General features: G+C 39.7%; 1 protein-coding gene across 4 annotated transcripts in view; it reads right to left on the bottom strand.

The window, feature by feature from the left end:
- Window positions 1-15,602, bottom strand: part of gramd4 (GRAM domain containing 4) — a 115,042-nt gene that overhangs the window by 63,773 nt on the left and 35,667 nt on the right. For 3 of the 4 annotated variants that reach the window (XM_062982233.1, XM_062982232.1, XM_062982234.1), the window contains exon 3: window positions 3,807-3,927. In XM_062982233.1, coding sequence (XP_062838303.1) covers window positions 3,807-3,927 — 121 coding nt within the window. Of the gene's footprint in view, window positions 1-3,806; window positions 3,928-4,077; window positions 4,221-15,602 lie in introns of those variants that run through there. The other variant, XM_062982235.1, reaches the window with a different exon arrangement.

Below are 15,602 nucleotides of genomic sequence, written 5' to 3'. Positions count from 1 at the left end.
ACAACAAATTTGACAGAAAAAGTAGTTCAATACGCAGTAATGCTATGTTGTAATTACTGTATTTACAAATTTAGCACCAAAATATCACGATATATTGAAAACATTGACTACAAAAATGGCTTGGATTATCCAGAGGCTTGGATAAGCGAGGCTTGGATAAGTGAGACTCTACTGTACCAGTAAACAGGACTTCAAGGTAGACATGGTCAGTTATAAGGGATAGGTAAAACTTGTGCACCAGAGTATCATAGGGCCAGGGAATTGATAAAGTACAGAGCAGGATCTTAGTTGACAACCAGGAAAGGGGGGGGGGGGCATGTTGTGTAGGGACTAATTTTGCTCAAAAACCTGCAGGAACCACCAGGTTTTCAGTTCCTTGTGAAAAGAGGACAACGTAGGGGCTTGCCTGATCTCTCTGAGGAGGGTGTTCCAGAGCGGGGGTGCCACTACCGAGAAAGCCCCCTCCCTCATCCCCACCAGCCGTGGTTGTGCTCCCTAAGAAGAGCAATTTATATCATTCTATAAAAAAATCTCTGACAAGGATTACCCTTCATATTCCTGATTGAAAGTATTGTATGGCAAAATGAAGACCCCCTCCCCCCCCCCCCCCGACTGTACTCTCATGCACAATGTTTTGTTAACATTTTCTTATTCCAACTTTCTGGCTCCTTTCACTTATTGCTCCACAACTGGAGTAATAAACCAAATAGCTACAGCTGTCCAAATTTCAGAACCCAGATTTTAAAAAAAAACAAGAGGAAAATTAAAAATGACATATGCTACTGAAAAGTGACAAGTGAAAGTATGAGTATGGACAAGCGGACTTGCAATGGAGAGAAAAGGGGATAATGCCGGGGGGGGGGGGGGGTCTCATTCTCTGTTAAAACAGTCTTAGACTCCATGCAGTCACCAGTTTGGGACATTGCTACTTAAGGCAATTATGGTGGCACCCTCTTCACCTTGTCAAAGTATGTCAATATTCATTTGTTAGGTATTGCTAGGGCATGCCCAGATCTAGTCCAAGATCACTTTGATAGAATCTGTCAGCCAACTGTCATAGCATGAACCTAGTACTGAAAGTCAGAGGAGGACTGAGAGTACAGCAACTGTACATATACATACAGAGAAATAAAGAGAAGCTGAGAATAGGCTCTGTATATGTGTTCTGGTGAAGTATCATAACCAGTTTCATTGGGTGGGGAGAATGAAAGAACACATCAGGTATTCTAATTACATCAAAGGGCTATTGGTCAATGGGATAAATGCTTCTCCCTCAGTGTTTTGTTAGAAGCACTCATTCAAGACCAAGTCAATGGCTTACAGTGAAAATGACAACTGATGTTGCCAAGCTAGTATTATATAATGCTCCAGTTGTGTTGACACATTCACTTATTCTAGAAATAACAGCTCTTTAACATGTCAAGGGAGAGCATGCAGAAGGCATCTACTAGACTGCTTTGAATCACCAGATAAAGAAGTGCACATCGCAATCCAGTTAGAGATTGTGTACATGTAAAGAGATAAATCTACAAAAATGTTGCTTTGGAGTAGAAACCGTGCATGCAAGTAGCATCCTTTCTTATTCACCTGCTAGGCCTGCATCCATGCTTTATTTTTTAAAATCTCATTAAACAAACATACAATTAGGTAAGCATGTTGTTAGTGTCACATGCAGGTGTGATTCTACATTACATGTGTATAACTTTATCAAGATATTCTCTTCTACCCTCTGTAATGAACGAAGTTCCACCAGGACTGTTTCCCTACAGCAGCCCTGCTGAATGGCTATTCTATGGCACATGGGATTGGAGAACTTTCTGACTATGACATCTTGGCAATATCTCAGTGAATGATGTTATCAGTCTGCATCTGGCTACAAGACATAGCCAGATGCTTCGATCCCCATTGGCTTTCCACCAAGCAAAGAATGGTTATTCAAAGGGGGTCTGTCACATCAAACCTGAGTTTTGGGAATGGGAAGTTCTAATGGAGAACCTGCTGAACTCTTATATGCTCATACGCTATGCTTAGCCAATGTGTGATGATGGTGCATGTATGGATTCAGTACACCTACTGCTCTTCATTCCCCACAACCAAACTGCTGCTGAGGATTTCTAGAGAAAAAGCCCTGCATACATAGCTCTAGTGTTTTCCGAAATGCTCTGCAGAACTGGAGCTTAAAATGAAGTTGTCTTTTTGGGTAAGGCTCCAAATCAAAAGTGGCATGGTGGAGACTGGAGACAGGAAAAGAAGCACTAAATTGAATAAGAATTCATCACAACTCCTCATTCTGAAGTGGCCTAGTAAATACTTCAGCAGAGGAATACACCAAGGTTTTTTGTCCCCTGGCACACTTCCACTACTTGGGCATGACTCTCACTACTATGACAGTACATGAAGAGCAACACTCTCTGTGGTCACTAGAAAAAACTTAAACTCCTACTACTCCTTTTTCTCTGGGATAACTAAGTTCCCGTCCATAAAGCTGTATAAAATCCACACTGAACTGAATAATATGGCAGTGTGGATTCAGATCATCCAGTTCAAAGCAGATATTGTGGATTATATGCCTTGATATTCTGGGTTAAATGACTGTGTGGAAGGGCCCTAAGATACCTAAGAAGATGAATATCCCTTCTAGCCAACTCAGCACTTTTCCTCTATTGAGTAGGAAGGTTGCTGGCACTCTGCCACCAGAAATTGAAGACTTCCTCTCATACACCTTGATATGCTGGCTCTGCATCTTTAATGCTGACAAAAAAACAGACAGAGAGAAGACAAATGGGCCTACCAGACCTAAATCATGTAAACAAGCCCTCAAAGGGCCTTTAAGCTTCCCACTTCACTGTACAGCTGCTGCTTCTCATATCAGCTATGTCTTGCTAAACAAATAAAGGCTACAATCATTTTCAGTTGCTCACAACAATTTCTTCTGAGCTTTCATTCACCCACAAATACATTCAAATGGACCTGTATAACAGCATCAATAAGTACAAACACTTAAATACAGAAATGATTTTACCTAAGAAACTATGTTATCAAGATATTATACATGTATAAGTGTACATGCTAAAGTTCTGCAGCATATCTATCCTAAATATGTCTATTTATATATATATTTATACCCTAACTTTCACCTATAATCAAAACAGTTTCAATGAGTTGCAGTTTCAAGTACTACAATGACTCCAGTGGCCTCCATGCTTTTTCAAATGCATATATTTTAGTTATATGCTTCACATATTTAAAATGATATATAATATGTTCTAAACATTTATGAATTTATTATGTGATATGAACCTGAGAAACCAAATAGAAATTCAGTACATATAGCTGAGGTGCACACACAAAATCAATGAAACCAGGCCAATAAACATGGCCTCAAGTCACTGTGCTATTAGACAAAGGATCTTACCTAGCACTCCAATGCCTCAACCTCATCTTCAATTGTTAAAATTATCTGAATGACATGGGAACCAACACACTGAAAATGAACTAGTTTCTATGTTACTGCTGCCATAATCCTTTAGCTAGACAAAACATTCATACAAAAGCGTCTCTCCCTCTTCCCAGCTGATTCCTAAACAGCTTTACAATTATCAACTCCAAAGCAGGAACTTTTTTGTGTCACCATTGTCAGAACAAAACAAGCTGAGTTGAATTTTTATTTGAAAACAAAAGCTTATTTCGAGATTAGTCAGCTTTCGATTTCCAACACACACACACACACACACACACAATTTGCTGCACATAATCATTGCTAAATGTAGCTCAACTATGCCACAAAGATGTTCCTTTGTACTTACGTAGAAAGTGTTTTTCCAGCAAGGCAATTTCCAGATGGCCTTTGATCTCATTCAATCTATCAGATTCGGTTCTGCTATAATCCGGGACTCCTGAAGCCATGATGATGGTCCCAGGACCAGCCTATTGGGGGGAAAAGAAGAGAAAATGGAAATATAGGGAGCTCAGAAATCAACCTCTCTCAAGGAGGGCCATTTATGCCCATGGACACAAATGCAGTACATAAGACAAAGATACATTTTCTAAAGCCAAGCCCAGAGTAGATTAACAAACCTCCTATCCTACATGAGCTTGCTGAAACAAATCAATAGGACCTAATGAAAAGGAGCATAGCTTTCTCTTAGCGTTTCAGGGCACTGCGCCTGCTCAGAGCTCCAAGAGTCTCCGGGAGAAAGCATTTGGAGTTCTGCAGCAAAAATCATCGTCATCTGAACTTCCTCCTATTGGCTGGAATCACACTTTAAATAATGGGGATTCCGAGTCAATAAAAGCCAATTATTTCACAGTAACCGTTTAAGCAGTTACTAGGAAAGTAGAATGAGTTTTAATGAACACTGGGCAACCCTGCATTAATCCCTTCTCATGCATATGCAAATACATATTGCAGGAGAGCATAACAAAGAAGAAAAAAGACTGCAGCAAGGCAGACAATAGAAGGGAGGACCTATGTTCGGAACAGATGGGAAAAAATCTTGTAAAGTTTAAAGTTGTAATATCTAATATTTTAAAGACTTCATACTGTGCCTGTTCTGAACTTTGAAGCATTATATATACTGTTCAATTTATTTTATTTTACAAAAATAGAAACTGGTATAACATTATTAATCTCCATTCATGTAAAATTAATGGATAAAGCAGCAGAGATAATGTAATGGTACAATGATAAGAACAGGCAAAGCATTACTTTTTTTACATAAATCATATTATACACATTTGGCCATCAACTGTTGAACTGTTGAAGAAGAAAAAAGAAGAGACATTTCCAAACAATTAGTGTAAATACAACAAGAAAAAACAAGATGATACCATTTGCAAAAGAAAATCAATAAACATGTCAGAATAAAAAAGACAACATGAGATAAACAATATCAAAGCACCCTGATTACAAATTTCTATTACAGACTGTTATTGAAGCTGCCTCCAATAGTAGAATGCACTACATTTTGTCCTACATCTTTCAGAGGATATTAGTATTCATGCTATAATATAAATAATACATTAGATGGAAAACAAAGTAACATCACCCCTTATATTTCCCTCTATAAAACAAACTATAGCCAATATACAGTGTAAAGGCAGCCCCAAGTTACAAACATGCAACTTATGATGACTCCTTGTTAAGAACAAGGGTGAGACAACAGGAAGTGAGAGAAATCAGACTTTAGTGAATAGGGCGGTGCACTACAGATCTGGAAATATGGAACTGACTATGGAAAGGCCTGGATTATGATTATGGATGGTGTGATTTTAATATAATGTTTTTAAATGTTTAGTATGTCTGATTTTAATCTAATGTAATTTTAAAATCTGTATCATATGTTTTTAAGGCATTGAATGATTGCTTCCATGTAAGCCGCCTTGAGCCCCCTTCAGGGTAGAGAAAGGCGAGGTAGAAACAGAACAAACAAACAAATAAATCTACCACTCGGAAGGGAAATTCCCTCCTGAAAGAGTTATTATGGGGAAAAGGAGGCTCCACTGAAGCTTTCTCGCCAATCCTTGTATCCTGCTGCTGCTCAGTCGCATAGTCGTTTCCGACTCTTCGTGACCTCATGGACCAGTCTCCTTGTATCCACAACAAGCCAAATTTTCCAAAATACAATTATAACAGGGACAGAAAGTGAGGGAAAGCAAAACAAACATCACAGGGGGTGTTCACCCTTACCTATACCTGTTCTGACTTACCTACAAATTCAATTTAAGAACAAACCTACAGAACCTAATCTTGTTTGCAACTTGGAGACTGTCTGTATACTCATCTATAAGTTGACCTCAAGTGTTAGTTGAGGGCAGTTTTGGAGCCAAAATTATGGATTTTGATGTGGCCACTGGATAAGACAAGGGTAATTCTGCAGAGAGGAGAAAACACTGATATTGTCTCAGAGAGTCAACTGCCCTGTTCAAGCATTTAAAAGGACAGAAGTGACATCATGGCAGAACAAGTTGAAGGAATTTGTAACTCTTACCTTTTGCCACTGTACCCAGAGAAGGGGATAGTTCCTTTTTTATATAAGAGTTAAGGTACAATACTCAAACTGACCCATGGGTAAATTGTTGGGATTTTTTTTTACTAAAATGTGTAGACTTATATATGACTAAATGGGATATGTGATTCTGATTAGAAAAATAATACAAGGAAGTATAGGGTGAATGGACAGAACCCATCATGACCACATTCATTATAACCGGGGGGGGGGGGGGGGGTGAGAGATCAGATTATAAACCCAAGACATACTTTGGCTTTAAAATGAATGGGAGGGAAGAGGTAGTTTGTTATCAAGACCTATATGATGAGAAGACTCATTATACAGGTTGAGCTTCCCTTTTCTGGAAATTTAAAATATGACCCAATAGGTGTCTGAGATAGCTACAGTTTTGCTTTCTAGGATTAAAGCCCTAAACGGTTCTGGCCCAATCTACTTGTTCAAATGTATCTCCTCCTATGGGCCAGGAAGATCCCTAAGGTCATCTGGTGAGGCCCTGCTCTCTGTCCTGCCTGCCTCACAAGCGCGGCTGGTGGGAACGAGGGACAGGGCCTTCTCGGTGGTGGCTCCCTGGCTGTGGAACACCCTCCCCAGAGATATACGGCAAGCCCCAACCCTTTTTGAGTTTTAGAAAAACCTTAAAAACATGGCTATGTCCTCAGGCTTTTAACGAATAAACGACAAAGACAACCCAGACTGATGTATGGATAAAGCACAAGGATATTGGATGAACTGATTTTAACCATATGTTTTATATTTTATACTGTATTTAACTGTTTGTAATAGATTTGATGTGCTGTTTGTTTTTAATGATGTGTCGGCATCGAATTGTTGCCAATTGTACACCGTCCTGAGTCCCTTCGGGTGAGAAGGGTGGGATAGAAATATTGGAAATAAATACATAAAATAAATGTACACAAACTTTGTTTCATGCACAAAATTATTTAAAACATTGTGTACAAAATTAGTTTTGGGTTATGTGCAGAAGGTGTGCATAAAGCATACAGGAAGTTCATGTTAAGACTTGGGTCCCATCTCCAAGATATCTAATGATATATACGTGTTCCCTTGCTACTTCGCAGTTCGCTTATCATGGACTTCCTCTTTCATGGGGAAATTATTTATTTATTTATTTATTTATTTATTTATTTACCCCATTGCTGCTTCTCCTTAGGGCTGCCCGCTTGCTTCATGCCTGGCATATTCCTCTGGCTGCCTCTGCTCCTGCAGCCAAGGAAAAAGGAACGCCGTTCCACCTAGTCAGTGAGTGAGCGAGTGAGGGAGGGTGGGTGAGAGAGTGAGAGAGTGAGGGTGGGCAGCAGGATCCTGGAAGAGGCGGCCAGGCGCTTCTGCCACCGCTCCAGCCGGGCCACACTGGAAACATGGGGGACTCAGAAGAGGGGGATGGGACTCCACGTCTCCAGCGTGGCCCAACTGGAGCGGCAGCAGAAGAGCCTGGCTGCCTCTTCAAGGCTCCTGCCGCCCGCCCTCACTCCCTCACCCATCCTTATTCCCTGGCTGCAGGAGCAGAGGCAGCCAGAGGAACATGCCAGGCACGAATCAAGGTGGCAGCCCTGAGGAGAAGCAGCAATGGAGTAAATAAGTAAATATTAAATATTAAAATAATAATAGTGTCCCTAACTCGCAGATTTTCCCTTATCACAGGTGGTCCTAGAAAATAACCCCTGCGATAAGTGAGGGAATACTGTATATGCAAATGTTCCAAAATCTGCAATAATTCAACATCTTATGGTCTCAAGGATTTTAAATAACTTTTTATTTCCATAGTCTTAAGACCTCCTTTACAAGATCTACCTCTGTCTTTTCACAGTCTTCCTTCATGTTATCTTCCACCTTTTCAAGACCCACTAAGTTTTTGGAAGCTTCTCTAACTTGGAATACAAAGGTTTTCTTTTCAGCAAACTAGCGCTACAGCTGCAGTCATTATTTCCTATTAAGCAGAAGTTTTTGAACATTACAAGGGACTAAAGAAGCATGTTTTCTCAGTATCATTATTTTTTTGAACATCTGCAAAGGATGCAGATTCATTTAAATCCTGGCCTGAGGGCCAAACTAGATATCATGATGATACATCAAGAAGGCAGTGCTTCACTCTCCCCCTCCTCTCTTCCTTGCAATATACACAATACATATGATATACACCACAGTGTGCATTTCCATTCCCCAATGTATCCACAATGAAAGAAGCATAAAATATATTACCCAACACACTTTGTTCAGTTTATGTTACATTCCTTGAGTTGCAAAGAGAAGAGTGAAAACAGATATGGAACACTGGCAGCTTCCCTTCTCCAATTAGTACTAAATTCTTAAGTGGCTTATTTATGCATACTTAGCTGCCGAGTCTCATTTATTCAATATGGCACACATCTCAGTAGGCACATGCAGGTTAACACTGTTAATACAGCATTCAATGGCAGTCTGGTGAACTCTATACGAATACACTATTTTTTACAAAGAAAATCCCTCCCCAGTAATAACAAAAATATCAAACCCTGCATCTTCCACCACTGCTCATGGAAAACATTTGCCCTTTGCACTAGGTCTGATATGAGTGTATTACATGTTTTATCTGCCTCTTTCGCAAGTCCTCACGGCACTACTGACAACTTCTGGTTTAACAGTAATCACACTATATGGTTGCTAGGCACCCACACATGCAAGCGGCCTCTTAATCTTTCTTAACCTTATCCACATTGATAAGTGAAAAGTTATGCAACTAAAGATTCAGTTGCAGGCAGTGACTGGACAAATAAGGCGATTTTCTTCATTCTGTAGTTGCCCACTTATGACAATGCTGGACCTCCTCCCGTTTGAATTTTTTTTAAATCAGAACTTGTTAGTGAGGGTACCTCCCTCTCTGACAGTTTCCCAAAACAGAAAGGACTGTGTGCTTACTATAAGATAAGGTGTATTGGAAATGCCTCACATGGCTTTTTTTTTGGGGGGGGGGGGGAATATGTTGATATATTTTTTTGAAATGGAAAGTAGAAAAAAGTGAATCATGGGATGTAAAATAACAAGGCTGGGGTTAGGAGAAAATCTAGAGAAAGACTCTAAATAGCCAAAAGAATGCAGCTCAGCCCTCTTTCCCTTAATGATGTGTTGACCAGGAATCCCATGTGTGGGAAGGGGGATTTAAACCAACTTTTCCCAGCCACTCATTTTCTGAAGCCCAAACACACACACACACCTTAATCTTTATTAATCTTACCCACATAAGCTAGAGGAAGTGAAAGAAAAAGCTCTTTCCTGAATCTTTTCTAAAGACACTTCCCATGTCTCCTATGAAACAGAGACAGGCAACAACATGGACAAGTACAAACACTTTATGATTTAAATAGCATTACAATATAAGGTTCAAGGGATTTAAAGATATAAATATTAAGGAAAATGCATACATAAAATAGTGGGGTTGTTAGATATGTAATCTTTTAAAGAAGAGAAGCCACAGGGTGAATCTGACATCTTTGGTTCTTGCTCAGCCACATGTCTTGGTTGGGGTGGGGATGCAGAAAGGATGCAATGATTAATTTGTGAAGTAAAATGTTTTGCATATGATGAGAACATTAAAAAAAACCTTTCTGCTTAAGAAGTCTCGACCCTTAAGCCATGGATTGACAATCTGCAGCTATCCAATTACTGCTGCATTTGCACTATATACGTTTCTTCTAAGTGACATACCCAACCCTTAATAACCTTTGACAAACAAGGCATTTGACAAGTAAGTGAAGCATGCATGTTATCAGAGGAAGAAAGAAAACATCAGATGCATGACACATTTACACTGAAGAGGCTGCAAGTGAGATCCGATGCCTCAGGACAGCCCTTTGGGTAACTTGACACTTAGGTACTACATATGTTGGAACTACACCATTCAAGTCAACAAACAGTAGAGGCTTTCTAATCTATGTTGGGGAAAATCTAGGTTGGAGTTCAAATTGATAAAAAGAGCAAATACTGGACCAAAATATTCCCCATGTTTTTTTTCTGTAAAAACATTTGTGCATCCTAAAGCTAACACTTTACACAGAGATCTAATGATTATTTAACTAATTAAACTATCTCAATTCCTAGTGTTGATGAAAATTAACTATGTTCCCAATTTCTAATGTTTAATATAATTCCAAGTGCAATATTTCAAACTTTGTCTTCAACTTGATGTTTGGTCCCAGAATACAGGATGGAGGGACATGAAATTTAAAATAAATTGCCTCAGCCATGTATACAGTAATACACACACAAACACACACACGTATCTCCAGGGGATGCATTACAGGGCATGGTGTGGATATGTAAAACCGTGGGGAATATCACAGAACTATGGAGTTGGAAGAGGCCACAAGGGCCATCCAGTCCAGTCCCTTGCCATGCAGGAACACACAATCAAAGCACTCCCAACAGATTGTCATCCAGTCTCTGTTTAAAAACCTTCAGAGAAAGAGACTCCACCACACTCTGAGACAACATATTCCACTTCTGAGCAACTCTTATCATCAAGAAGTTCTTCCTAAAGTTTAGATGAAATCTTTTTTCCTGCAATTGAAATCAATTGCTCCATGTCCTAGTTTCCAGAACAGAAGAAAATGAGTTTGCTCCTTCCTCAATGTAACATCCTTTCAAATATTTAAACATGGCAATAATGTTTATTTTAGTTATTTATTTATTTACCCCATTTATACCCTGCCTTTCTCTACTACAAAGGGGACTCAAAGCAGCTTACATATGGCAATTATTCCCCTCTCAGCCTTCTTTACTCCACGCTTTACATACCCAGGTTCTTAACTGGGTTTGATTAAGCCGTTCTTAACTGGGTTTGATTTCCAAACCCTTCATCATTTTGGTTGGCTTTCTCTGGACAAGTTTCAGCTTGTCAACATTCTTCTTGAATTGTGGTGCCCAGAACTGGACACGGTATTCCAGGTGAAACCCTACTGAATAAACAGCATCCAGCAGAAACATACCATAGAGTCATGCTGGAGGACTCAGGAAATATCTAAAGATATATCTCTAGGCATCACTAGATCTTCTAGAACAGTACTATGGTCACCTTCTAGAGGTAGTTCATAAAATCACCCGAAGAACCTAGAAAATGCCTAGAGAGGACATATTATGAAAATGATACTGTGGGCAACAGTCCCATGGATATAGAGGTAATACTTTACTCTCATAGTCAGTCTCAGTTTTAAGCACTCCTTATTCCTCTAACTACATATATAAGTTGCAACTGTTTTGTTTAGTTGTTCATTCAGTGACATTTGTACATATACACTGAATTTTTGCCAGATCTGTAAGCTGCCTTGAGTCCCTTCGGGTGAGAAAGGCAGGATAGAAATGACATAAATAAACATACCAAATCGCAATAACCCAGACATACATTATTCCGCAATGAAGGACATTTCAAAAGTACAACTTCAGCAACTGAGAAAAAGAATGAAATGTAGGCATTTGGCATGAACCATATATGAGCCAGAATGTCTAGTACCATACAAAAAACAAAACACAAGGAAACAAAACAATGTGGGAACAACACTACACCCAATGTCACAGAATGGGATTTCAGGCCTGACTGAAGTCTTCCCAGAACGCAAATATTACTAGAGTCCTCATATTTCAGAGTCAATAGCAGTTGAAAAACTGTTTTCTGTCAGCATAACAACACATCTCCAGAAAAAATCTAGAAGCATCAAATGGCTTTACTAAGGATTCTACAGTATGATTTTGCAAGATACAAGGTAATGATATTATTTTCTTATTTAACTGTATGCTAAAGTAGGAAGCTGTAGAGTGCAGTGGGGTTGGGACAAAAAATATTAATGTATCATAAACAGCTAAAACAAGAATGATTACTCATGGAGGACTGCAAACTTCTCAAACTTGGAATTATATTTCATTAGGTAAAGGTAAAGGTTTCCCCTGATGTTAAGTCCAGTTGTGTCCAACTCTGAGGGTTGGTGCTCATCTCCATTTCTAAGCCGAAGAGCCAGTGTTATCCGTAGACACCTTCAAGGTCATGTGGCCGGCATGACTGCATGGAACAGTGTTACCTTCCCGCTGGAGCGGTACCTATTGATCTACTCACATTTGCATGTTTTCAAACTGCAAGGCTGGCAGAAGCTGGCGCTAACAGCGGGCGCTCACTCCGCTCCCGGGATTTGAACCTGCGGTCTTTCGGTCTGCAAGTTCAGCAGCTCAGTGCTTTAACACACTTCGCCACCGGGGCTCCCTTAAGTCAGTGGGATTGACTTCTAAATAAGCATTCATAGCAGGGGTGGATAATTATTGGGTGTTAGGGTGCCATATTGTACACTGGAAATTATTACAGTTAACCGAGCTCCAGTTAACCAAGGCTCTTATTATCTGAGGAGCTGCCAGGGGCGCCCCTCCCTCTCCCTCTCCTTCTCGCGAGCGAAGGGAGCTTGCGAGAAGGAGAGGGAGGAGCAAGCGCCCCAGCTCTTTCTCTCCTCTTACGTGAACGGAACTCTCCAGGAGAGGGAGGAGTAAGCGTCCCGGAAGCAGGCCACGATCGCTGCTGCAGCAGCGCTCGTGGCCAGCTTCCCTGGGCCAAGCCTTTGCCCCTTGGGAAGCAGCCCACGAGCGCTGCTAGGCAGCAGCACTCGTGGGCTCCTTCCAAGGGGCAAGGTCTCGCCGAGGGACATCTCTCCAGATCTCCCTCGGCCAAGCCCTTGCTGGAGGAAAAAGTTTCCTTCAGCAATGGCCTGGCCGAGGAAATGCTCCTCGTTTCTTAGAGGGACAGGAGCGTGCCGCGGGTTTTCCTCGGCCAGGCCATTGCTCAAGGAAACTCTTTCCTCCAGCAAGGGCCTGGCCAAGGGAGATCCGGGGAGACATCCCTCAGCGAGCCATCGCCCTATACGAGGCATTCGGTCATCCGAGATCGTCATCTGAGATGTTGGATAATAAGGAGGGATTAAGGAAAAGCCTATTAAACATCAAATTACATTATGATTTTACAAATTAAGCACCAAAACATAATGTTTTACAACAAATCGACAGAAAAAGCAGTTCAATACATGGTAACGTAATGTAGTAATTACTGTATTTACGAATTTGGCACCAAAACATTGCAATGTATTGAAAACATTGCCTACAAAAACATTGACTACAAAAACGCCAACTGCGTTGGATAATACAGAACGTTGGATAAGTGGAAGTTGGATAAGTGAGACTCTACTGTATAATGCTGAAAATTGCCTACAGTTGGTCACAATCACTGAAATAAAGAGAAAATACAAACTGTAAGTACTCCTCAGAAATTCAAAGTTTTTGATTATGTTAAAATGCGACAGGAATGCTGTTTGATGACAATTAATGTAACAGGAACAAACATGTTAAATTACATTATGTCCTAAACAATACAACTTTATGCAATACAAACACACAAGTAATCAGAGCCAATGAAATTACTAAATAAAGACAATTTCAATAATATTTTAGAGAGCATGGCAAACTGAACAGGCTAGTCAAGCCTCCTAATGGGAGCATTCAACATATAGGTTTCCGCAGTCAAACATCTCATTTTCTCCACTTGCTATCCACTGAACAATGTGTCTATGCACCATGGCAGTGGGGGGAAGGTATTACTATCTTTATATATAGCTACACAGGCACAAAGAATTACCTGCAGCACTGTGTGGGAGCATATACAGAACAGCACCTACCATGTAACTGGAGGAAATATCAATGACACTTCAGGCAGCTTTTGAAAAGGATTACAAACAATCAAAGAGGATAGAGCCATCAGTGGCTGTGATCCAGGATGGCTGCCTAGGCCTCCAGAAGCAATATTCTATATCCTAAAAGCAAACTCGTTTTTCAAATCTTTCTGCAGCCAAAAAGACACCATCCAAGCACAAGGATAAGATATCAACAGTCCTGGGAAACTGCCAAGGTTTGCAAAAGTAAACCCAAATCTCTTAAGAAAAGCCTTAGAAACATGGAGCGGAAACTAAGTTCAATAAGGGATTGAGTAGACACAGTGTCAATAGAAAGATGTAGGAATAGAAAACAGATGGGAGGGGGATGGAATGGAACTTAATGGAGTATCCCAGAAGAGTACATGGATGGCTGCTCCACAACATGTGCATTTTGCAAGGCAATGTTTTGTGGCAGCTCCCATTTTTAAAACGGAATGGAGAAAGAACAGGGAGTTGCAACTCTTTGGGGTATATTGGAACTGGTCACTATCAAGAGGAAAACACTTCAACAGAAGAACTTTGATCTGATCCAGAAAATGATATGCCCTACCATATTTTCTCATTGCCAATAATGTACAACAATGCAGTATGCTTTTATTTCTATTTTCAAATCGCTTATGAAATCCATAATCTAGCAATTCTGTATTATCTGTACTTAACTTTCCAGATCTGTCCAGCAAAGTAAGAAAGATCAGAGAAGGCAAAAGAGAGGAGCCCATACCCCAAATACGATGGTCTGTCTGGTTTTCCTCCTTAGAATGGCCATAGGTCACAAGGAGATGAACTGAAATCAGTCACTTCTGCAGCTAAGTAGCTAATTCCCTCATTGCCTGGTGCTTTGGAGCCTGGATTTGACACTGAGCCAAACATTTGATTGAAGCATTGGCTGAATGAATCTTCCTCTGTATCTGCCCTTCCTTATGTAAGAAATAAAAACTGGGTTCCTGGATGAGTTACCAAATACAGATAGCATTCTGGTTGGGAAGCTGATGGTATGAAGAGTCACATGCCTTAATGACTGGACATTCCAACCCGGCACTCTGTCCCTGTCTTGGGGTTTTGTACAGTTATTCCAGATAAAAAGAAAACATTATGAGGCAGTCCCCAGAAGACTACTTTCAATACTAAAGCTACTCTGATTTAAATGACAATGTAACTCATTTCTTTAAAAGATATTTAATCATTAGTGAGGAAGATTCTATTTTAAAATATTTTCAGAGACATACATTTTTATTAATTATACCCTTAACACAAATCAGTTCCATACAATGCATCAGAAGGTGTGTAGAGTGAGAAATTATTCTGCATTGTTTCTAACTAAACGTTAATTTAATAAAAATGGGATTGCTTGCATTACAATCTCCAAAGACTGTTCTTAAAATATCCTTGCCCATAAACATCTCATTTACATGGATTCTCAAATTATCGGTCTTCTTTATCTTTGTACTTGGAGATGAATGCCTTGAAAAAGAGAAAGTATACTTCATGTACATCACTTGTAAAATGGGACTAATATACTTTGTTTCTAATCTGCTCTTAAAATACATGTAAAATATTTAATTAGAAATTGTATAATTAGTATCCATGACAACTTTGTCTTATGGTCTCTTGTTGAATTGTTCTCAGAAAATTTTGAAATCTTGTTTAAATTTTAAAATCTAGTTGAAATGTTTAAAAAAAACCTTTTTTATTTTTTAAAAAATATTTAAAATAAATCCTGTTCAGTACCCATTGAAACAAACAACAGGCAGTCTCCACGTTACACAAATCATACAACTTACATACAACTCACATACAACTCGTACTTATGAACAGAACTAAAATGTACCTGTTAAAACTTGCGTACAAACTGAACTTC

This window comes from Anolis carolinensis, chromosome 5 (assembly GCF_035594765.1).
Source record: "Anolis carolinensis isolate JA03-04 chromosome 5, rAnoCar3.1.pri, whole genome shotgun sequence".
NCBI lineage: Eukaryota > Metazoa > Chordata > Lepidosauria > Squamata > Dactyloidae > Anolis > Anolis carolinensis.
This window is presented reverse-complemented; position numbering and strand designations above follow the sequence as displayed.